The sequence below is a fragment of the Aythya ferina genome (genome assembly GCF_964211825.1).
Source record: "Aythya ferina genome assembly, chromosome: 1".
NCBI lineage: Eukaryota > Metazoa > Chordata > Aves > Anseriformes > Anatidae > Aythya > Aythya ferina.
The window spans coordinates 95,051,994-95,078,203 of NC_140296.1; the positions used below are offsets into that span (position 1 = coordinate 95,051,994).

Here is a 26,210-nt window from a genome sequence, read left to right on the forward strand (position 1 = left end):
ACAGAAAAAAAAAATTGTAATAAATCATTCTGATGTTTGAATGTGTTGATTAACAAAGAATAGTTCCTAAGAAATAATACAGGACTTCCTCAAATGAAAATATTTTTTGTATCAAGTATTGAAACTTTCTATTACACAAACCTGTTTTGCCTGAGGTATACTTTTCCAATTCCATAGTATGCCAGACAATCAAATCTTTCTTCCTGGTACTGTTCAATTATTTTGTTAAACTGGTCTTCAGCCTTTGTCAGTGCCTTGAAAATAAATTTAAGACAAGAACATGACATTTAGCCAGAAGCTTTTCAGTTTTTCCCCTCTTTGTCCCTCCAGTAGAGTGGGTCAATATGCCCTGTTGTTTGATCAGTCCTATGAACTGTAAACAGAATTAAACAATTTTATGTTCACATGCAAAGGGCTCTAAAAACATGGGCTCTAAAAAATAATGATATGAGCTAATTGAGCTTACTGCTACCCAGACATTTTTAATTAATTGAAAGACACTGAATATTTATAAACAGTACTGAAGCACGGCAGGGGGAAAGGGTACATCCTTCTGTTTTGGTGTTTTCTGGAACCAGAATTTTTTTTTTTTTTTTTTTTTTTTTTGAAGATTAGTGCATAACCATGTTATGACAAAGATGAAGTTGAAGAAAAAAAAATGAATATACTTCAGTAATACTTAAGAATCTCATTTGAAACCTTAAAAAGTACTTTTCTTATTTGGTAGCTTAAGTTGTCTAAAACTATTAAAGACCTAGTCCCAGATTTAAAAAAAAACACACATGGTTTTCAAAACTGTGGCAATGCTTTCCTTCCCAACTCATTTTATGTCTGCTAAGAGGAGACAAAAACAGATGATCAACTGCCTGAACTAAAACTTTGAATAAAAGCAATATAGTATCTTAATGTCATACCTCAGGCTGTCCTATTCCAAGGAGAGCAGTGGCATGTCCATAGATGATTACAACGTAATTAATAATACGAAGATTCAATTGCTGTAAATAGAGTCAAATTATAGTAATAGCGCAAAAACACTTGGTTAGTAATAAGAACATTACTATCTACTGTAAACTGAAAATCTTCACCACAATAGACACAGGAAACCATCATAGTTTCTACACAGATTAATGTTACAATCAGCATAAGAAGTGAAGGTAAACTGCACCTTTACTGCTGGTCATTTCATCCTGATACATCAGAGTGATACATCCTGATCCTTTTAAAAATGCTACAATTACTGACCTTGGTATGTTTTCATGTACTACAGTGTAACTTTGCTAGATTTCATATTCAGAATCGAGCAGATTCTGTTATGTTTTTAAATAAAAAAAAACTTCTCTCAAAATTTTACCTTCTAATAAACTAGGTCACAATTCCAGATGGGTTGGTGCATTACTTGCTTAGTAATGCATTTAGTACAGACTTGCTCTTGGTACTGCAATAGCTCTTACCAAACTGAGACCTTGAAGTACAGAGATGCATGTGCACACAAATGTTCACAGAAAACTTAATGCTACAGTAGATTTAAAAAATTTAGGATGCCAATTGGGTCACTGGCAGAATGACTAGATACACTCACACAAAAATTCCCAATACTTGCATCAAGACATTACCTGATCAGAATAATATTACGTTATTTTCACCCTACAACATTATCAGTAATGCTAACAACAGACAGTAGTTTCATATTAAGTAGTTTGGTAATTATTTTAAAAATTGTATATAGAAATGTACATGTGTATGCTGAACATTACAAAGATAGAATTACAAAGATATAATACCATAGTTCTCTTATCCTGTTCTCAATTTTTTTATTTTTAAGCTCCTTGGCATACATATCAGTGCAACACCTAACACTGGAGTCAACATCACAGGCAACAACTCAGCAACACTTATTTTGGTTGAAGGAAGGAATGACACACAGTATTGAAAGAATAAAGCTCAATTACCCTAATAACTAAGTTATTCCTCTCAATTATTTACCTTTAATTCTGAAGGATTTAGAATGCTCAGTAATTGTGAAAAGGCTTGTTCAGCACTGCGACACCGCTGGTCCATCAAGGCTGTATAACCATCACGAACAAGGGATTTAACCTCTTCTAGCAACATAGCTGAATCCACCTAAAACATTTAGGAAAACAGCAACTCAAAATGAAAACAGACTTTTTTTTTTTTTAATAAAAAGTGAGCTATTTACTAAAATACTTATCCAATAGGCAACTGTCCAAATTTTCTACTTCTACAGTTTTATTGTAATACTGCTTTTAAAGCTGGTCAGGTAACTTTTTTTTTTTTTTTTTTAAAGTAGTTTTAAATTCAACTTCTAAAAACTTAAAGTAATTATGGACCTACTGCTGACAATCTCTTAAAAACCTATTTTTATTTATTTATTTTTTTTACTGAAGTCTAGATCAGTTTCCCTTCAGAAAGTTCCAAATTTAGTTCAAGCATAATCTTAATGCTTCTTACACATAAGAAGCAAGCATCTCTCCCCCCACTTGTAGACTCCGTCTCACATACAAACGTTTTTAAAAAACAATAAATCAATACAAGCAATTGCAGAATTAGGAACTTGGTCTGCTGAAACACTTAAAAATAATGTTATGCTTTGGAAAGAGATCTTTGTGCTAGTGTAGAAGTACTTTGAAGCTCCTCCATCACCTTCTCCTGTCATCACAAGCAAAACCAAACAAGAAGGCCCACCTGTGTATTTTAGACTAACTCTTAATTAACTAGGAATTCTGCCTTACAAGCTTTTCATTAACTTCTTTTTTTTTTTTTTCCCTCCCTCTTCACACATGACAATTCAAAGTTATTTTGTTCCCCGGGATTCTGAATACAGGCTTGTGGGCCAGGAAAAAATAATGGTAAGGTTTTGGAAGAATGGGACATATTAATAATCAGTTGCCTGATTTTTAAACACTACAATAATGTTGTAGTTAATTGTATTCCTGTGAAAGAAACTAACATTTTGATATACTAAAATTAATGCTCATCCAGAACACAATTTCTGTATCATCTACGAACTTCAATCATACTTTGTTTTTGTTCTGTCACCTGGCCAAAAAGGACAAGCGTAGAAAAATACCCATGATCCAATGAAAGTTGTAAACAGAAGTGGCAAGGACAGCAGAAACAAACTAGCAGGTACAGGAGAAAAAATGCAGGAAAGATATTTTTTAATTTCCTAGAAGTACTGACATGAGGTAATGCTGTCAGAGCATACAGGTATAAAACAGAACTAATTTACTGCTAAGCTAATAATGTACATATGACATGTGAAGCTGATTAAGCCAACTAAAAAATTGGGTTTTGATTCTAGTGCTGCATTAACCTTACAAAAATAGGTATTTTTAAGGAAGCAAGGGAGTCTTAGTGCAGTCAGCACCTGCATCTTCTCCTGAATCCATTTTTCTCTTTTTTATGAAGTAACTAATCAGCAAGTGACTAATTATGTATGCCCCCATTAATTAATTCATTCAACAGTTTGGGAATACTCATTATTTGTTGCTAATAAGACCTGAGAAATAAGACCTCAATTTCTGAATTTTATTGAGTTTGAACAGCTGTTCAACAAAAAGTTCTGTGACCATTTCCAAAGATATCTATCAAATACTGGAAAAAATATTTAATCTGAACTCCTGGGGAAGTACTATAAGCCCCTGAATGACTCCCAGTGATTTTTACAGTTTCATATATAAATTGAGATACAAGCGAGCCAATTTACTAACTATTTCTAGCTATTTTATGAGTACATTGGAAATATATGTAACAAAACTGCATGGTGTCTTTCAGGAGTGGAAGGTGATTTCATTGTACAAAAGCAGCAAGTAAATTGATTTCACTTATCTGTGTTTACACACCAAGAAATAAACATTCAAATGGTCTACCTCTCAGGTTCATCCTGACAGGCAATGATACATTGACTTTGGTCTTGCCTTTCATGCCTTGTAGAAGCTGCTACCATTTCAGATCTTTTACCTTTCTACTTTGCCTTGCTAGTTATAAGTCTCTGACAAAATTCCTTAATTTCTCTTTTCTAGTTTTCGTTATCTGAGTATTCCATGGCTCCAGACCTGCTTTCAATCTTTACATTCAGTATTTGTCTCCTCTTCCTTTGAATAAAACAACACATAACGGTGGTCTGTAGCGATCAATGTTAACTTCTCTTTTAACACTGCTATTTTCTCTGGTGTTCATGCATGCAAGTTTACATTTGTATTTCATTCACACTAAGTATTTCTATAGCAAATCTCTGTATCTAAGCCATCTCTGAGTAAGAATCAATTCTTTCAGTTGGATGGAAGAAGTTTGATCTAGGACCAACTAAGAACCTAAAGAAACCGCTCAGTATAAGTACATACTATTTTCTGGTTATTAAACAGATGGATGCATAAACCCCCACTGACTAAAGTATTAAAACCATGCATTTGATATATAGCTAGTCACATTTCAAGTATTTAAGCATTAAGAAATAATTCTGAGAGAAGTTATGAAACCACATATGCTTCCTGACACCCAATAAAAGATGATCTCGTTGCCTTTTCTTCAGGGTCACAATAGATTTTCTTTCTTCTGACTAGACCTTTTGTTCACAAAGCTTTTCAGCATGCACCATCACCGAGACAGCTGCCTTTTGTGAATGTAAAGCTAAACGGCAGTGGGAGGGGGAGAGGAGAAGCAAAAAGAGGACTACCAGCAATGAGACAATATAAATCAGTGTAATCACATGACCTTTGTTTCTTGATAGAAATCAGGCTAAACATGAAGCGGTAAATTTTTGAGCAAACTAGGATTTTGGAGAGCATTACTAGAAGGTTTGTAATTGTTTACACTTAAGGTCATATGCTAAGTAATTCCCACAGTTACCTGTTGTACAGTACAGAAGAGTTTATCTTGGATGCTTTTAGACTCTATCTTCAAATCAAGGTGATCTCTACAAATAACAGGACAATGGTATTATGAATTCGTAGATGTATTTTATATGTGATCTAATTTTCAAGAAACAAGAGAAATTTCTGTGCTTTTACCATACCACCATATGAGCCTATATGTTAGAAATTATTATGGCACACTTTTTCACAATAACATTCACAATAGTATTTTTCACAAGTATTGTAACATTATCCAGGATTATGATACTATTCAACCTTATGGCTTGGGAATCACTAGGGCTTCAGGTAAGTAGAGGCCTTCTCCATCATTTTAGTTTTCTTTTATCTTCTCCAGCTCAATGTCAGTTGAATTGCTTTTTTGAAGGGCTGGGATAGGTAAGTAGAGAGGCAGAAGTATACGAAGCCACTTAGGCCTCTTTTCCCTTCTCCTCTTTTCCCTGCTCTACCTTTTTTTAAGCACAAGTTCCTTCACCCCAGCACAACAACCACTTAAAATCAAATGCATGTAGCAGCCAGGCATGGCGGAGGCAGGGAGAACAGAGAAGAGAGGAAGAGAGAAGTTCTTTTCAGCTCTTCCTTTCTTCTACTAGGGCAGAAAGGCAATGCACAACTGGGAAATGGAGCAAGCGCAGAGGCAAAGTATTGCTTAATACTCTAAATTAAATTCTCAGTGCTAAGATTGCTACTCTATCCTCAATGCTACTATATTGCTTATGGCTAATACGCATTTAGTTCAGTCACATTCAAAGGCATCAAGCACTCATCACTTAGGATAAATCCTTTACAGTGTCACAGGATTCCCTGATAATTTTTTTTTTTTTTGAAGCCAAGCAACTTGCCAATTACAGAAACAGAGTTATGATTGTAATTGACCATGCACCTCACTTGAGAAATACCGTGCAAGTCAGAAACTTTACTGCGAGACAAGCAATTTCACAGATGGTTCTGCTACTGTAAAGAGCATTTGTTCCTGTAGTTCAATATCCAAAATCTACGCTTCAAAAAAAAAAAGCACTTGATAGAAACTTGTATCAGCTTCTCTACTTCAATGTAAACATTTTATTTTGCTGTCTTCCTTACCAGTTTTAAATCATCCTAAACACAAATGAAAAACGCTGGCTGAAAAAGCATACAAGAAAGTACAGCCTGAGCTCAATTTGTCTCATTTCACAGTTGAGGTTGCAACACTGAAAGCTTCCAACTGTGCATAGCCATAAGCAGTAAGTCATTGTTTGCCTCAGTCACATTACAAAACAAGTCTGAAGTAATAGCTCTTAACTCCTTAACTATCTATTCAGTGAAGAAATACACTGGCAAACGGAATTACCTATAAATGCAGTGACTTCCTCAAACTTGTTTAAATCATGTTGGTCCCAGTATCACTGGAAATTATTATTTCTTTTGTTAAACTCTTAAATTTTAGGACAGATAGAAGCATACATTTAGTACATAAAATCTACAGTGCTGTTTATTTCAACTTTCAATACTGGCCCCAAGCCACCAAACCTACTCATTCACATTCAGAAAAGTATTTGTGTGCTTAAAATTAGACATTTATTTGCTTTAAGCCAAGGTTTAAGTTTTACAAAGTCCTAAAGGACTTTAAAAGCTCTTTTCTAGTATTAAACTGGAACTGACTTATAATGATTTGACCTTGTGGTATGCTGTAGAAGTAGTACACAGTAGAACTAGTACAAAGAGTCCTTGAAAATAAGATACAGCTTGAACTATGCTGTGATGTAAGTTTGAATGTAACAGTAAGAACAAGGTTTCTATTATCTTTTGCTGTAAAGGAAGCACATTTGTGGTTAGGCTGTATCATGCAACTTGCTTTTGGGCAAGTTAAGCAGTGGTTATTAAAATTATGCTTTCATTTGCTAAAATCCAACTGAGATTTGGAAAATATTTAGTTTTCAATAAGAATTTGGTTTCTTCATGGAAGCTGGAATGTAGTGAGCTTTAATCAGCTGTCTTAACATGAACTATATCCTGAAGAGGATGAAAAAAATATAAGCACATAATAGGGTGTATAAGGCTTTAAATAAAAAGTGGTTAATCAGTCTTCAGTTATAGTCCATTGAGACCAATTTCTCTCACTTCTTTTCATAATTAGAGAAAAAAAAAGTTTATTCACCCACAAAAATAATCACTTTTGTATACTACCAATAGTTTTCCAAGTGGCTTTACCACACTCCATAGTGATAAAGTATACAGGAAAATTAAGATATACTTAACCTTTTTGTGTATATGCTGTTGATGTGGTATTTTGTCAGTTAGAAACAGGGTACTGAACTAGACAACTGTTAGCGTTGAAAACTTAAATTATAATTAATGTAAACGGCATAATAAACACTAAACGCCAGCATCTCCTTTTCATATAAATCCTCTTCTCTATTAAAAGTAGCTTGGATTACCTACTGTGATTATTTTGCCTGACATCCTACTAGAAAAAAAAAATCAGTATACAAGCACTATACTCTAGATGGCATTTCTAGTGGTCTAGTGGTTTTCTTACAGGAACCACTTTCCAAATTTAGGTCCACATTTCAGCAAAGCATTTGACTGTACCTAAGCAGTACTGCCAGAAGAAATAGTTACTAGCACACCACATGCCATTTGCATAACAGAAATTTCTCTTTGTTCATATTCTCTTCCCTTTGTACATCAATGCTTTTTGATCTTTTGGGAAATACCATGGAAAAATGCGTGAGAACGCTGCAAATATACATACACAGATATGTATCAGTATATCTCCTGTAAATGTACTATTACAGAACTTTCAGTATCTACAATAATAAATTTGGTGTTTGAAAATCTATGATCTCTTTACAGTGATTACTGATATTGTTATTACCTTTGCATCAAGCTCTTAAAACCTGTATGCAAATACTAAGAGATGACTTTTCTGTGTACACTTATACAAACGCTACCTATTTTAGAAACGTCAAAAGACAATTAAAGAAAAAAGTGTTAAAAAGAAACCAGGTAGAAGCTAACAGATCTTCTAACTGACAAATTTGACTTTCTTAGACTCCTTCAACAAGGTGGTAAGAGGAAACATCACCACAGCAGAAGAAATACTCTCTCATTTTGTGCCTACTTTTTCCATGCCTACAAAAAGTGGAATAAAGGGCTTCTGCACCAGGATCTCCTATACTCCTCATGCCTCAAAATTAGAAAACAGAGCACTGATGATTTTCCCATCCTCACAACACCCTCATACTGCATAATATACTCACACGCTACCCTCTCCCACACTGGGACCCTGCTACTCCAACTTTAACTTGATACTATGGACACCTTTCCACAAAAATCAGGACCCTATGGTATTTTCTCCTCTACTCACTAACGTCCATGCTCCAATATTTTGATCTGCAAAGCAAAGGCCCCAGTTGGGTTAGGTTTTTATTAATGCAGAAGGTCAAGAAGCTAAGAGCACAGTTGAAAGCAGCAATAAATTATAACCAATCAACTGCTCAGATAAGTGTCTACGCACAGGCAAATACAATTAATCTAGTGGTAAAGGCTAAGGGGGAGACACCCATCTTAAAACTCACTGAAGTGTCTCATCATATGTAGTGTTAGGAGCTGATGCTGCATAACAGTTACAAGGTTCACAAACAGGGAACAATTTCCATCTAAGTGTCCAGTTTAAATGTTAAGTTTATAAAATGACAAATAATAACTCAATTTATTATGTTTTATGTATTGTTTATTTATGTATATATACAATAAATTATAAATAATGTATACCATTAATATTGTTATTAGAAGCATTAAAACATATCTAAATACATCGTTTTTCATTAGAAAATAATTACTCTACACTTCCTTCCTCTATAGTTTACCTTCTTCTCCTTGACATTGCACTGAAATCACCACCCTCTCTCTAATAATAAACATACACTACTGTGGGAATAGATCCACCTATTCAATATAATGGATTCCTATATTAGATTTAGGGGGTTAAATTAACCCTTAGTTGGGGGAAAATAAAAAAAGCAAAGAGCAAGCAACAAGACAAAGCTGCATCAGCCATTTATAAGTGCAATATATAAAAAAAAAAAACAACACAAAAAACACTAACTAAATTAAGTTATACAAAGTAACTACAAATTTTACTTACTTCGTCTTTTCAGAATCACCAGGTTTGTTCTTTGGCCTTCCTTTGTTTTGGTGACTTTGGCCTACAACAGGGGAAAAAAATATTTCAAACACAATGACAATAACCTAAAAAAAGAAAAATGCACACAAAACTCTTATTTTGCTGTACAAGTTATAGATTTGAAATGTTTACAGTATTCAGAACTAGCAGAAATTTTTCAGACACATCTGAGTGTTACAATGCGAATTTGACATTATTTGCATTAAACAGTATAGAATTTTATTAGTCCTATAAAGGGAAAATGATGTTTCAAATAAACAGAAGAACCTTCACTTTCTCATATCTTACATGAATCAAAAGTGAAAACCAAACCAAACAAACCAGGTACACTTTACAAAGCCACTTTTGCTGTTTAACTATGAGATAACCAGAATTTTTAAACGTAATAATAGATCACTGTGTGCACTAAATGTCTTCATTCGTGCTTGGCTACAGAAATTTTGCAGAAAGACTGCTACTTCAAAAATACATTGCTAGAGGAGTCAAGTGCAAGCCAGATTAACCTTAGAAATGCAAACATATGAGTCAGATCAACATAAACATTCCTGATTACAACACAGAAGTGTTTGGCTGCATGGAAACAAACACTGGGCTACAAGAAGAATGAATCTATCCTAACAACTGATTCACTTGTAACTCTGAAACGATATCAGAGACAATGCAAAACTCTAATATACTTTATAATTTCTGATATCTTACGTTATCTTGGTCACTCTGCTCTATAAACTAAGTAAACAAGTCAGTAGGAATGAGGAACAAAATAGATATTTTAATACTTTATTGGAATTGGTCAAAACCAGGAAGCAACTCAACTGTTTTCTCTGGAACATAATTAGAAAATTGTCAGCCAGAACATAAGACGAGTTACATGAATGTGCATGAGAATGCTCTTAACGAAGTCATGAAGCATTTAAATTTCAAGAATTTTAAGTTGGAGTTTTTTTTTGTTGTTGTTGTTTTTTTTTTTTTTTTACAAGACAGAGTCAACAGCAACAGTGACAAAATCCACTTATTAAGAGAGCTTCCTTCTGGTAACCAAACAGTTAAAGAAACAAGGCAAAAATAGTAAGTCTGGTCTGGTAGAGAAACAACAAGCAACTGACAAATTCAGTTACAGAGCTGCTGAGCATCACATGTTGCAGGAGTTCGTTATTACACACATTAACATGTTGAAGAGGGCAGAGAGGCAGATTTTTTTGCTAGTTAAACCTAATTCTTTTCACAATTCATATAAGAATGCCTTTTTCTGCCTCAGCTACTTGTTCCAAGATAAGATAGCTCCAGCTATAACCTTTTCGAAACAGCTTAGGAAAGGGCTGTAGCTTCCAAGCACTGGACACCATCATACAGACAACACACATTCCAGCACCTGGAGTTAAGCTGGTAGAGGAGTGGAACCCAAATACAAGGTACAGCTACCAAATAAATCAAATGTAATGAAATACTGAATGCTGCTGAAGTTCAATTACCATAAAACTGAATTTGAAAAAAAAAAAAAAATCACATAAATTTCAGCAATTATCTACGCTTAAAAATGTTTATTCGTAGATATATAGAATTTTTTCTGAGTATCATATTTTAGTATATATATATTTTTTTAAAACACTGAAAGACACTGATCAGAGAAAAACACAAATTATCCATTTGACTAATCTCACTCAACAAGACAACGGAATGTCTCAAGTTAAATTACATACATAGGCACCCTCACGCCTTGTGCCTCAATTAATTTTTCATTAAAAGCTACTTAATGACAGAACATAAATTAATCAGAACAAAATTCAAATGTCATAAAGACAAAGACAAACGTCATAAAGATCATGTTCAGAATTATTTTATGAAGCATTTAATGAAAATGTCTGAAATGTCTGAACAGGTGTGTGCTGGAACTGTTCACATGCATTAGAAATTCTAAAGTAGCACAAATAATATAAGGACTTTCTAATGATTAAAGATATTTAAATGATGGAAAACGGTATTTTTGAAGGCCAGACAACCTTTCAATCATATCATCATTTTACCACTTAGAGATAGAGATTATATTCCCTTTTCTTCATTAAATATTTTTCCCCTCCTTAAAGAACTGAAATACTCAAAGCAAAATCTTAATGAAGATAAACCAATACAAATCTTTCCTTGCACTATCAAATGAAAGAATTAATCAGCTCTATTATTTCACTTAATGAATCTAACATTAAAAGCCATTCAAAAAAAGAGATTCCAGAAAACTTTCATACAGAAACTACTACTCCCATATACGATTCAATTTAAAAGTGTTTTTTAAATCTGAAAGTAGTATCTTTTTAAATGAAAGTAACAAGCAAATCTTGATGAATTATCATTAAAACACTTCAGCAAACATATTAATTCAACAGCAAAGAATTCACTTACCCCACAAACATTTTAAAATATTAGTAGAAGTAGCATTGCTTTTGCTAGAGATTTCCATTAGAAGCAAACAAAGATATTTAACAGAAAGATACACATGTTCAGAAAAACAGTACATGCAAGCAAAAGCTATAATGAAAAAGGACAGCACTGTTAAGATAAGATACAGTGGCATAAAGTTCCTTTACATTAGCTCTTCTGCAAGCCACAAGCCTTTTCTATGTGAACAAAGGATAAGAAAAAGAAAGCTGTTCATCCCCACCCACACTAAACTTGTATCAGCTAGTCATTCAGAGCATAACTCCTCCTTTCACATCAAAGCCAAATCAAATATTTTTTTCTACAACAGTACTGACATAATGAGTATTGGGGGGAGGAGGAGGAGGAGGAAGGAAGAACAGAAAAAGAAATGGAATCAGCAAGTTGTTTTTTTTTTTTTTTTCCCCAACACAACATTTCACAGTCCTATGATCTTTTCAGCCTAGACTAATTTTCAGTTCTCTACCTGCATTCCCTTTCGTTATCCCTCTTCCCTCCTTAACCTCTCTAAAATCAATTATCCTTCTTGCTCAGGAACAAGTGAATTCAGACATTCTTGTAGTCACTCAATTCAAACTTGTTCAGAATTCCCTATGGCACCATGCATCTCATATTTTGCTCTGTTACACCATTTACATATAGTTCCTAAAACTGATTTTTCTTCCCGAGCTTGACTTCCCCTTTCCAAAGCTCTTCCCTAATTTATGCTTTCTGAATTAACACTTTACAGTTGTTGTTTTTAAAGTAATCCTACCAAGTAATATCTTTTCAATAAATTTGCGTTGACTTTTCTTTTGCAGCCTTTCTGCATTTTCCAATTCACAAAAAATTACTTAATTCTTCAAGATGTTTGCATATGATATCCAAAGTCTACAGAAGCAACACCACTTCTTCCTACTAATCATTTCTCAATATTATTTCATAACATATCTTCATTGGCTTCTTAAAATCAAATTTGCAGTCCACACTTTCTGATAAATATTTAACTATGTGAAGTCCAAAGAATGGTATAAGTGAGCACTTCAAACTTCTGCCTGGTCAGGAGTAGAAGGACTCATTGCTTTGAACATCACAGCTTTAGAAGAGAGCATGGACAATTTCTGGGAATCAAGGAAATCTCTTACACATTTTCAGTTAAAGTATATTTACCAGGTGATAAAAAACAAAGTTCAGGAAGAGAATTCACTTTAAAGCTGAGAGCTGTTTGTGCTTAAAATGAACACACTCACCACAGGAAAGTAACTCAGAACTGCAGTAAATTTGGGAGGTCTTTCTACAAAAGTGCTTTTTTCATTTTAAAAAAATAAATAAATAAAAATAAGAAAAACAACTGAACAATACCAGCTTACATCTCTTAGACTTTGTAGCATCTTTCCTCTCTAACTTCAGGACGATTTTCTTAATGATATATACAGAGCTTTTAGTAACCGTAAAGTAATTATGGATCCTGAAAGTACCCACACAACTCTCTTAATTTTAGATCCATTTAGATCCAAAATATACCTTAAAATGAGAAAAGCATTTCCAGCCTGTGACTAAGCATTCCACTTTTTAGTTTCACTTTCAATTCTGAATTCATCCGTATGAATTAGACTGAAACTCCAGAAGAATTGAAGGAAACAAGGCACAGAAATATAGGAGAGAAGTAGTAACTTAGTAAGTCCACCTACCAAGAAAAAAGCGAAACATGATGGCCTAACATTGTAAAAATAACAGCAGGTACAATTCTACTTATTATCAATGGTAACAGCAAGGGAAGAACTGACTCAGACTTGAAAACAATAAAACAAACTCACTTGGTGGAACCTCCAGAGACCACTCCTTGCTTTCTGTTCTTGGGATGTTGGTGACCTAATGACAAACACACTCATTTGGTTTTACACATAAACAAAAAACAGAAGTAGGTGGGTATTACTCAAGTTTCATAGTCACTTACCTTCATAAACAGACTATCTTAATCTAAAAACTGATTTGCCCATTTCAGTACTATGTGGGAATTACAACCAAATTGAAAACTACAATTTAAACAAAGAAATCACAACGATAATAGCATACACTATGTCTTCAATGAAAGAAGTAAAGAAGTTTCATTAATCAATGTGTATTTATACATTTTTTTTAATTTCACAACAACTTAGATTATCTAAAAATATTATCACTTTTTCCAGGAACATTCATCTTAAGGAAAGATAAATTTACAGACCTACATTATGCCAACTTGCATGCGTAAACGTAGATTGAAGTTTTCATAAGATAGCAAAAAATCTTCAAGCACTTCTTGTAAGTTCTGTAACTCACTCTCTTTTTCAACAAATTACTCTAACATATCTTTCCTTCCCTTTGCCCTTGTACCGTAGTTTCACTTTTCCCACTACTGAGTCACCTTTTTTCATTGCCCTGCCCTCCTGTGAAACCTGAAAAGGCTATTTTTAAATGCACATGCTAAGTTTGCTTTGAACCTGCTAGTAGATGCATATTATTTATCATCTTGCTTTCATGTAATATATAGTTGATAATGCACTTTATATGATTACTAATAGGAAAAAAAATGGATTAGCTTAAAAAAAAACTGGTAAACAATCAGAAGTACAAAAGTTTATTTTCAATTAATAACTAGTGTGAAAGAGAACAAGTATTTGTAGGCAAATTGGAAGTTGTAATGTTAAATTTTGAATTCATGCTGTTACAGCATGACTGTCACAGTATGCGTGTGTCTAGCAAATCAAGACACTTGGGAAAATTTATGGACCATAATGATTAACACTCTCCTCAGAATAATTGACATGAGATAAGTACTATGACATCAACAGCTGGGAGATCCCACTGACATCTATTAGTGAAATCCCCTGGAAACAACATGATAAGCCATGACAAAATCCCCAAAGTTTCCACATTTTTTTTTAATAAAATGTACATATATTGGTTTTGTCTTTGAGTTGGTTGCTTTCACAGCAGCTCATATGGTACTATCTTTTGGATTTGTGACCAAGACAGTGTTGATAACAATAATGAAATAATATTGAAAATAATGCTTTAGTTTTTGCTAAGCAATGCTTATACAGTGTCAAGGCCTTTTCTGTTTTTCAGTGTGCCCAGCCAGCCAGCAGGCCAAAGGTACACAAGAAGATGGGAGGGGACACAGATAAGAGAGGTGACCCAAACTGGTGAATGGCATATTCTGTACGATGAATGATGTCGTGTTAAGCAATAAGAGCCGTTCAAAAGGAGGAAGAAGAGAGGTGACATTCCTAGGTATGGTGTTTGTCTTTCCATTTACTGTTACATGTAATGAAGCCCTGCTTTCCTGGAAATGGTATGCATCTACCTATTGAGTAGAAACAGTGAACAAATTCTGCATATTGTTTTGCTTTCATGCACAGCTTTTGTTTTGTCTATTAAACTCCCACCAGATTTCTTGCTTTTACCCTTCTGATTCTCTTCCCCATTCCACTGGGGAGAGAGAGCAAGCAGCTGTGTGGTGCTTAGCTGCCTACTGGGGTTTGATCCACAGCATCATAGTAAGTCTTTGCACTTTAAACGATAAAAAATAAAACACTAACAGGCAGAGTTAGAGACTTTTGTTGGTGGATTTGTTTGGCCATCCTTCACTAATGTGTAACCTTAGTTTAGTTATTTTTTAGGAACAAAAGGCAACCATGAACAGAGAACAAAATTTAAGTTTCACTTTATCTTTTAAACCTTCCTCACCACAGTTAATAAAAATAATATAGTAGAGCATTAACAGTTGTAAACACTTTTTTTTTAATATTAAGAATTAATCCAAAGAATTACAAAAGGATATGCATAGCCCAATGCAAGTCCATTGTGCATTCTAACAGTATACTACACTTGTTTTAAACACATGCGAAATATATAATCAAGGTCCATAAAATCCGAGTTTTAAATAGGATTTAAGAGTTAAGAGTACTATTCAACCAACATTTTTTCCACAGAAAAGAAATCCGTTAGCAGAGCAACAAAATAATGGTCCGTAACCATATAAATACTTAGCATTGCAAGATCAGTGCAGAACATTCCTTAATAGCAAGAACCCTGTATATGAATTAACTTTGGCTAAGGCATCTTCTGAATGCACACTGACAGGCAGGACTGGTCAATTAATTAAGTCAGATATGACTTCAATTTCTCTTTAAATCATCCCTGAGAAGTCCTCTCTCTCCCTTGTGAAATGCAATGTCCATCTTTTCCTTTGAGCAACCACTTCTCACCTTCTTTCAAATCCAAAGTTCGGAACATAATTTTGTATCAAAGGAAAAGTGCACTTGCCTGAGAAAGTACACAGTTATTAAAGCATGATTGCTGAAAAGTTTCAGCCACAACATTTAAAGGGCTGTATTAGGTTTATGTGGCAAGGTTTTGGTAGCGGGAGGCCATAAGGGTGGCTTCTGTGAGAAGAATCCAGAAGCTGCCCCACTATTATATAAGGGCCTGGACCCCGCTGCTGGCCAGAACAGGCCAGTAAGTGATGTTTGTGCCACTGTGAGAGCATATTTAAGAGAGGAAAAAAACTGGGGGGGGAACAGTAGCTGGGAAAGAGAGAGGACTGAGAAACAGCCTTGCAGACACCAAGGTCAGTGTAGAAGGAGCAGGTGGATGTGGCCTGGAGGAGGCTGCAGCCCATGGGGAGCCCCCGCAGGAGCAGGCCCTGGGCCGGAGCTGCAGCCCGTGGAGAGGAGCCCACGCAGGAGCAGGGGGTCTGGGGGGAGCTGCCACCCAGCCGTGGGGGACCCGTGCTGGGGCAGTTTGCTCCTGGGGGATGGATGGATGGACCCCAAGGTACGGAACTGTGTGGGAGCAGTGCTTGAGGAGCTGCTGCCTGTGGGCAGCCCTTGCAGGCTCAGTTGGGGAAGGACGGCATCCCGTGGGAGGGACCCCACAAGGAGCAGGGGCAGAGAGTGACCATGAAGGAGCAGCAGAGACAAAGTGTCATGGACTGACACAGCCCCCATGGATGGGTGGATGGAGGGGAAGGTGTTTTTGGTTTCTTTCCTTTGTTTATCACTTCCTAGCTTGTTAGAAATAGGCAATAAATCCTACTGCCTCCCTACTCTGACTCTGTTTTGCCTGTGACAATAATTGTTGAGAGATCTCCCCCTCCATATCTCAAACCTTGAGCCCTCTGCATCATATTTTCTCCCCATTCCCCTTTGAGGAGGGGGAGTGAGAGAGTGGCCTTGGTGGAGCTTGGCTGCCCACCCGAGTAAAACCACCATAATGACACATTCCAGGATGGAGAAAATTAAAATACTGCTAGTCTTGTAATTAGCATCTGTAGCATAACTTACTGTGGTATCATGTTTTTGATGGCAGTGGTGATCTTTAGGATCAGACAGTGTTCTCTTTCTGTCTTTTTCTATTTCTTTTTGTTCTTGAGAAATGATTAAATGAGATTCTGAAGAACTGCAGTCTCTGAAAAGTAAAAAGAGAAAATGCTAGTTCTTCCAGTGTTGATATCTTTTCTTGATATTTAAGGTGTCCCATACATACACTGAAAAAACAAGTACAAGAAGCCTAACCCTCATAGAAAGTGTAACAGCATAACCATATTTAAAGGATTTGATCAAACATCCTTTTTTATGCCTTTAAACTGCATATTATTAGGCTAAGTAAAATCTCTAATAAAAAATAATACAAGAAAAAAAATAATTTCCTATAGATAGATAGCACATAACTAAAAGTTGACCAATAAAAATCAAAATGGTCTTTCAGGAAAATGTTTCAATGAGTTAAGACATATACTGTAATACAGATCAATCTGTGAATATGGAACCTCCTCAACCTCCTGCCTTACCCTTTCCAGTCAAAGCAAAACCATAAAATAGATGTGACAAAGACAAGTTCCTACTACTTCGGATATATGTTCGTTGTTTGTTTGTTGGTTGTTTTTTTTACCATTGCCAAAATTCATTTGCTAGCATTCAGCTCCTCTTATAATTAGGATTCAAATCAGCTTAATGTGCTAGTGAACATCATACAGCAAAGTTAACACAAAACAGTGGGTACAATTGCACAGACATTTTCAAATGCCAGGTACCTTCAACAGCGTACATACTTCAAATAGGGTGGAAAATAAACATGACCATGTAATTGTTTCCCCTTTTTTCCAGCACAGCTAGAACTTAAAATGCTGAAGGAGACTACTTGGAAGTAGAAAACATCACAAAGACAGCTTATTTAGGTCGTAGAGGTCCTCTTTACTCCTAGACTGGATTCTGGCTGCAGTTCTGATCTTATTTCTTTCATTTGTATTGCTTTTATTTTGTTGTATATCAGTAAACATTGACGATATGTATTATGTAAATCTTATACTAGGCATTGCTAATAAAAAAAATAGCAAGTTTTGCAGTTGCTTACTTTTTCTCAAGAAGCAATTTCTTTGGTTTCTGCTTATATTCTTTAGTACCTGTAGAAAATTTTATAGGAAGGAAAAAAATAATTAGCTAGCTTCAAAGGAACGTTACCAGGGAAGGAATGTGGCTATGCTCAAGGCAGATCTTCAAAACTGAAAACGTTACCATTGATTTCTTCTAACGTCTTCTTTAATTTGTCATTCTGCTGAATAAGATCCTTAAGTCCATCAAGAATATTCTTGCAGAGTTCCTGAGCTCTCTCATTAGCTTCCAAAGCCAGTTCATGCTCCCCCAGTAATGACAGTGCCTTACAGAAGTGGTAGTGACCCTACATGGATACCAGTTTAAGTATTCATTCACTCAAATACGAAAACAGTTTACATTCAAAAGAGCTGTAGTACAGCAGACAATATAAAGTTTTCACATACTCTAAAGTTATCTATTTCAATGGTGAATAACCAAAGTTTTTAACCACTCAGCACACTGAAACAGCTAGATACTGCTCACAATTAGTTATCTTTCCCCTAGCTTTGGAGAAGATCAAATTTGCTTTTTCCTCTAATTTCAACTATTAATTTGCAATCCTTTACTCCTCTTTAGTCCAAGAAGATCAGGAAACACATTCTGGTCATTAATTAGGGTTTTTATTATTTTATGGACAACATATATTCTTTTCAAAGCACTGTGACAACAAAGCTATGCACAACGATGTAGTGTGTTTTTTCATCTTTACACATGCAGAATATCATGTAAACAAGTGTATCAAAATAGCATTTTAAATACAAAAATACAAACAAGCTATGTACATGCCTGAAGCTGAATTCCCAGATACTCCGCCCATTCTACTGTCATTAATGCTTAATTCAGATAATAACAATTCATACGTACATGTGTTAAACCTGTAATTCAGACCAGGACCCTATGTTGGTTTACAGGACAAACAAAGACAATTTTGAAACATATATGATTAAAACTAACCTTTGGCCAATTAGGCTTCAAAATAGTGGCCCTTTTTCCATCAGCAAGTGCTCTCCTTAAAGAGAAGGAAGAACAAAAAAGATTAATATTTATACTTCAGAAATCTCCAGACCAGGGCTGCATTGTACAAGGCATTATAAAAAGAAGGTAAGATAAATAAAACAGTTCATTCACTGTATAAAGGTATGGTTAGACAACACTTCTTAGCTGCAACTTACCTGGTTAAAATGTTGCAGTCTCAACTATTTCACACATTAAATATTTATTCCCTCCCTCTACCTTCTAGGTCTTCCAGTGTTTCTGTACATGAAGCTATCCCTTATAAATGGGCTCTAACATGATACTTATTTAAAAAGCAAAGGCTTTATAAGAAGCCTGAATAACAAACCAAAATATGTTGAGAGAAATCATATTAGGGAGTTGTTACATAATCATTACAGCTACAGATTTGAGAGTACAAGTATTAACTACAGAGCACAGTAACCTGAAAATTGTCAACTGAAGCCAAAATAACATGCCCGACTTTTTATATGCAATGTATCATGGCACAAAAAAGTAATTTTGATCAGGGCAGAACAGAAGTGGTCTATTACTACAGCAGTAGGAGAGCACAGAGCAGCAGAGTGCAGCCTCTGCTGATACAAACTGCCTAAACGGGGCAGTTACTGAGACAAACTGCCTAAACGGGGCAGTTACTGAGTTGATATACCTTTGTGATTTGCTTCTTCACAGAACTACAGCTATGTGTCAGTTAAGCAGGATGCAGTAGAGTATAACAAAGAGGCGTAACACAGATCACTCCAGATGACGAAGTTCTAGACAGTATGTACTTTTACAAATAGTTTACTCCTTTGGTAATTGGGTCATATGGACTCAGCAAGGGCATTAGGTCACGTTGCAGATATTTTCTAACTAGAAAGGCTCACAAAAAAAAAAACAAAAAAGGAGCTATTTTATTTCCACACAGGGAAAAAAAAAAAAAAAAAAAAAAAACCACCTTGTTTCACACACAAGTGTTTGTAAGTTGCCTAGTCAGTAACACTGGGGTTTTTTTGCAACTAATATAGCAAGAAAGCTTGTACAGAATGATCTAAAGGAGGAAAACATTCTGTGGTAATGAAAGCTAGATTCCAAAGAAAAGCATAAAATAGCAAACAGAGAAAGACATAGCCTGTATAAGGCCTAAGCAAGGTCATGAGCTGAAGATCCTGACCATATCCACAGTAAACAGGCAAGAGCTTCCACAAGAAATTGGGCAGATAAAGTAGCTGGAGTGAAGAGGCATAGCTGAGAATAATCAGGGTAAAAAATGATTGATACTGAGAAGAAGAACTACTTTAGATGAAGCAGAAACAAAGCTAACGATTGTGAATGCTTCATGGAAAGCTACAGCAGGAATTAAAAAGGATGTCTCTGAAGTGAAATGCTGAAGTAATTGAAAATGCTGGCATTAACACATATTTTAGGGGAAATGCTGGCATTAGCACATATTTTAGTATCCTGCACTATCTCTTCCTAAGGAGTCACTGTCTTTAGATAAACGTTGTAGTGTTTCCCAGGTAATGAAGATGAAGATAGCCAAATACTATCAATAAGCTCCTAATCTGATAAAGAGACAGAAAGATCCTGAGGATGAACAGGTACATCTCGACCTTTGATAAGAACTTGGAAGATGGCAAAACACACTGAATTGACATGGAAGGTTGGAAAAAGCATGCGCAGAGAAGAAAGGTGAATAGTTCAACAGAGAGGAAGACTCTTTACTTCATCATGAAGACCACCAGGAAGACCACCAGATGGTGCTGCGCATGTGCAAGTAGGGAGGAGTCATTGAGGCTGATGTTGCAACTCAAAATGAATATGTATGAATTTATGTATCTCCAAGAATATAGATTTGCGGTCAGGATGTAACGGGATTCAAAGCCAGATTTGGGCACCTGCCCCTGGTTTCCAGCGCTGAATAAAGCACCTTCATATAATCACGTTGTGGTTATGTGTCTGCTACGCTAACAAAGAGACCTACAACACGTTGAAAACTAAAATAATAATTAAAGAAACAGCTAACAATTAGAATGGGAGAAGTTGAACCATATTCATATCACAAAGGAAACAAGCAAGGAAAAGAAACTTGAGTAAAAGACATTGGGGTACAGAATATCAAGATACTAGGAGATGATGAAAGCCTGGCACAGCACTATGAGAAGTTGCCCCTAAGCACTGTCAAAAAAAAAACCAACAAAACACATCATGGCACGAGGCTAGAAACAAAGCGAAGCTGCAGTAAAAGGTTCATAAATATAGGCTGAGTGAAGGCCCATAAACATGGTTTATAGCTTAACAAGTGGCTTAAGGAAAAATAACTCCCAGATATCTTCTTCAAAAGGTTTACTTCTTCACAAGGTTTAATAAAATCACAATACTCACCGGTACTGAGGGTTTTTTTCCCCCAGTTGTATAATCTCCCTCCCCCCTCCCAATTTTAAATGCCGTTACATACTGTCAGTAGATACAGCTAATATTACTCGTTTCTCTTAATATCAGTTTCCTGAGGTAGTAAGGTAGTAACATCACACATACTATAATATATATATATATATATATATATTTTTTTTTTTTAAGTAGTTCTTTCGTAAGTACTTTTACTTGCCAAGCTGCAGTAAAGGAGATCACAAACATTACATATTATAAACAAGGATTTACTCACTTGTACTGTCTTGTGAGAATTAAACAGAGAGCTCGGTTTCCATACAGAAGGTGGTTTGCAGGACTGAAAAAAGAATATACATATATATTAAAAAGTTATTAATACATATTATTTCTGGAAATCTTAAGAAAATAATAATCATCTCAGACACATACACTTGACTGAAGACAGCTTAACCAACTTTTCAGGGAAGCTGAAATCAGTTTCAATTTGGGATTGAAATGTATTTTATTATGTGACATAAAATCTGAAGCAAGACACCACAAAAGTGATAATCTTCTCAAATGCATGACTATAAAGCTACAGGCTTCAAAATGAAAAAAAAAAGAAAATTAGAGCAATCTTTTTTTTTTTTTTTTTTTTTTTATGAAAGGTGGGATTAGTGAATTCCACCATATTCCACAGATGCTGCAGCTTTTACAAGCAGCATTTGCTTGACTACAACACAAGTTGCAATGACACCAAACCAACATGCTTTCACTAGTTCACATTACATGTGAGCCATAGAAAGGGGACAAATGTGCTTTAGTACAGGAAACCAAACTGTCTCCTTATCCCTTCTCAAAGACTAGATAATTCTCCAGATCCCTTTAGCAAAGGGCTTTGGGAGAGAAATGAAACAAAATTTACAAAAGGAAATTAAGTCCATCACATCTATATACAACAAGCAAATATTTAATATAATTTGTTCTTGTTCGCTAGGTTCTGCAACACTTCTGAGATGGTAAATATTTGTGATGATTGGTCATGCTGTTCTGCTAGCTGGTTATTCCCTTTCCAATTTTATTCTGCTTACTATTAGACATCTTAGATCAGCTTTAGGTCTAACAGAACCTCTGGGGAAGAAAAAATACAACCAACCAAAACAAATATAACAAAAAAATGTGCTACATAGCTTTTTTTTCCCTCTTTGCCTCAGCTCCCCTTCCCCCCGTTTTTTTTTTTTTTTTAAATTAGGTATCATTTGGCCTCTACAGTGGCTCATACAATCTAGTTAGCAAGTTCAGTTCTTACCAAAACTCTATGGCTCTAGTATACGACATTATAGCGCAATCAAAGTTTCCTTGGGAAAACTCCTCGTTTCCTTTCTGTTTCATATATTCACTGTTCTGTGAAATCAAGAAAAAACAATTCAGAAACCACTGTAATTAAACTCAGTTGCAATGAGAAGTAAAGAAAACATCTGGCAAGAGTCAGCTATTTTTCATGCTTCCAAAAAAAACACAAATGTTATATATTCACTATTACCTGTAAAATAATGCTTTTAATTTGTTGTAACGTACTAAGATTTAAGGCATACAAATAAAAGTGTTGTGCAGACAAGAATACAACATACACCAATTACAATGTAGGCCTCAACTCAGGAGCTCCCTTGGTCTCCTGAATAGTTATTATCAAAAGCAAGTGCACGTCAAATAGCAAATTAGACTGAGTACAGTGATGCTCAACCAGTTCCACACTTGGTGCTTTTCAACACAGTTTCTGATTTCAGCAAGAAAGCCATGGGATGGATGGGACAGGATACGGATGAACACTGTCCAATGTACAGTGGCAACATAAATGACTACTGTTCTGCTTACTAGGTCTGGATCCCTCAGGGCAACTATTGTGTCTAGACAATTACTCACTCAAGCTTTTGAAACCCATACATTTGATCATTTGGCCATTTTTATCATTTTTTTTTAACGCTAAAATCAAAACCAAAAAAAAAAACCACACAACAAATGATAACCACAAAGGTTGACATATTTTCTTACCTTCCTACAGTTTTCACAGGTCACAGCTTTAAATTCTTCAACTAAATTACAATCTTCCAAGGCTACTTTTGTTATATAACGTTTGCCTGTAGACAAAATTCAGAAGAATGCAATAGACAAAGAAATAATCAAAGACAAGTAGAGTTTATCTTCTGTTAATAACTGTGCTCTATTTTATGTCTGGAAACAAAATGTGGCATACCAAATAAATAATAGAAACAATCTATGTGACAGGACAAACTATGTGACAGAAGTATTCAAAACAAAGGAATCATTTATTAGCATTTTACAAGCCAAAAAAACTTGTCACAGGCAGTAAAACCTTTATGCATTTGCCTTTTTTTCAGGCAATCAAGTGAAATATGGTTTTATTTTAAAGAATTTGCATTTTTAAGATCTACTAAGATTTCTATTTTAAAGAATATGATCTTTGGTACTTAACTATAAAAAGATACTTCTCCTTACATGCTAGTCTGATTCCAACCACTCAGTTATTTACTGCAATAGCTGAGTTATAATGTGCATATGCAAAAAAAACATAAGAACAGAAAAAAAGCCATTCAACAGACATCAAAAACAGTGGACTTGGGAACCTGTTCTCATTTCACTTGAAGTTCTCCTGCTAGTGTGAACAGCATACAGCAGCTACCATGAGCTCTGTAGGCTTATTTTTGAAATGACTGACACCTCCATTAATAGGCACTTACTGTTTAGTAAGACCCATTTCATATTTCATACACCTTTCACCTCTAAGTTAAAGTTGATAGTCTATAGGCATACACACTGATTTGTCTTTGTTGTCCACTATGAATTTTCTGAGCATCTGTTCAGCAAGAACATATGCACTGAATATGACCAATATACAGAAACTCAAGAAAGAACTGGCTGTTTAACTAAACAGAAAACAACACTATTTTTCCAGTCACTCCCAAGATGAAAAGCACACAAACATTCCTATTTCATAACTATAACATAGGTAACTTTCCACATGGTTGTTTCCTCAGAGTTGTTCATACTTACATTCAGCAAAGAAAATTTCAAGATAGATCCAACCGAAATCACCAAGTTTCTCCAACTTCTGCAGAATACCAACATCACCTGTATATCTGACCCACTCAAGTGCATCCCCAACATCAAAGACACCCTAATTCAGTTGAAGAATAAGGGAAAAAAAGGAAAGCAAAACCGTTAACTTTAAGTCAATACAAAGAAAAGTCCTAAAGAAAAAAAAAAACACCACACAAACCACTAATTGAGTGACAGTAGTGGATATATTCCATGTAAATATAACAAACTACTATTATACCACTTACATGATGCATTCATTCCCAATTTGTTAGCCTTTCAAACAGGCAATAGCTCACAAATACAAATATCTAGGTAACCCAAACACAGCGTAATAAAGCATATTCACAGAATGAGGACAGATGTACTTTCTACAGGAGACAGGAATCATTCAAATTATAAAATTTTATTTACAAATATTTTTGATGACTGCAATAAAATTCTTTTAGTGTGAAGTGACAAGCCTGATTAAAGAAATAATATTCACCAGGCTGTTAGATATGCAGGCAGGACTAAGACTTAACTCCATGAATCATAACTTCCTTTCCACTCAAAGTAAGTTTATCTGTTTGAGCTACAGAACTTTATTTGAAGGAAATGGATTGAGTGAAGAATGCCTGTTGCCTGGGATACTCTCATATTACATGAATCTGCAGATTTTTAAAAATAGTTTGAAAACCTGCATGACTGAGAAAAATATCACTAAAAATGCAAAAACTGGGTTATCCAGCAGTAACTTACAGTTGTACCTATTCTGCTTTTCCTATTGCTACTATCAGTTTTGATATGGTCTTCAAAATTAAACATCTTTTTCACTTTTGCAGTTAAACTACAGAGCACAGTCAAAACTAGGAAGTGGAGAATAAAAATGATAAATGTAGGGAAAATAAGAATGTTCTCTTAACAAGGACAGTTCCATCAAACATTGAATTTGACAGGGAACACAGATCAGCAGGCTCCCTTACCGCACCCTTAGCCAGCCATTCACAGTCCTTCAGACTGAATCAGTACCACTATTTGAGAATCTCTTGGAAGATTCTCAACCTGTCTCCAACAAAGAGCATTTCGAAAGGTTTGCATCATTTCAGCAATCGAGCACAGTCCCATTTGTAGCTCTGTAGCCCCATCTTGTAAGATGGGTACGAGATGGAACTAGCACTGCCATTACTAGTACCAGGCCACAGGGACTGCAATCTGTTGGGTTTACAACTTGCCCTGCACCTTGTCTTGACCTACTCCGAGCTCTTGACTTAACTTGGTTGAACTGTAACAGCAATTTTTCTTTTGACTAGGTGGCTGTAATTAATTTGTTTTGTTTTTATATGGTACAATAATAGTTTTTAATACAGACAGTAGTAACAAGTAGTTACTTGTTACTGCTATGACTAACATAATGATGCAGCAGTGAGAAATGGAAGCCAAATACAGAACAAATGAACAGAAGCAAATGACAGAACAAAGGTCTTGAGAATTGCAGACACGTAAAATAGTTCAGAGGAATAGAGGCATGGGACAGTAACAGATGGGTCAGAAGCTGACAACGAAGACTCAATGGCTATAAGCAACTGGCCAATGGTCATTATAAAAATAAAAATGGTCATTATAAAAATAAAATAAAAAAGAAAAACTATGAAGCTGGACAAAATTAGGGTAAAAGCTTTTTAACATACATAAAACATAATATAGAATAAAGTCAGGTATTACCTTAAACCTGTACACCAATGAAAACAACAAGCAAGGTATAAGAGTGTTTTACCAAACATGGAAAACCAAACCGAAGTGAATCCCAGACTTGGAAGAATACAGTAACAGCACTCCTCACAGCAAAGAATACCTGATAGTGACGCC

General features: G+C 35.2%; 1 protein-coding gene across 2 annotated transcripts in view; it reads right to left on the reverse strand.

Annotated features, from left to right (window-relative positions):
• TTC3 (tetratricopeptide repeat domain 3) overlaps positions 1-26,210 on the reverse strand; it is a 62,260-nt gene that overhangs the window by 29,118 nt on the left and 6,932 nt on the right. The window contains exons 7-20 of one of the 2 annotated variants that reach the window (XM_084522965.1): positions 24,318-24,441; positions 23,298-23,383; positions 22,555-22,649; positions 21,541-21,603; positions 18,837-18,891; positions 18,024-18,186; positions 17,863-17,911; positions 16,794-16,917; positions 13,284-13,338; positions 9,022-9,082; positions 4,870-4,936; positions 1,984-2,121; positions 915-995; positions 142-254 (exon numbers count right to left, since the gene is read on the reverse strand). In XM_084522965.1, coding sequence (XP_084379091.1) covers positions 142-254; positions 915-995; positions 1,984-2,121; positions 4,870-4,936; positions 9,022-9,082; positions 13,284-13,338; positions 16,794-16,917; positions 17,863-17,911; positions 18,024-18,186; positions 18,837-18,891; positions 21,541-21,603; positions 22,555-22,649; positions 23,298-23,383; positions 24,318-24,441 — 1,274 coding nt within the window. Of the gene's footprint in view, positions 1-141; positions 255-914; positions 996-1,983; positions 2,122-4,869; positions 4,937-9,021; positions 9,083-11,451; positions 11,694-13,283; positions 13,339-16,793; positions 16,918-17,862; positions 17,912-18,023; positions 18,187-18,836; positions 18,892-21,540; positions 21,604-22,554; positions 22,650-23,297; positions 23,384-24,317; positions 24,442-26,210 lie in introns of those variants that run through there. The other variant, XM_084522966.1, reaches the window with a different exon arrangement.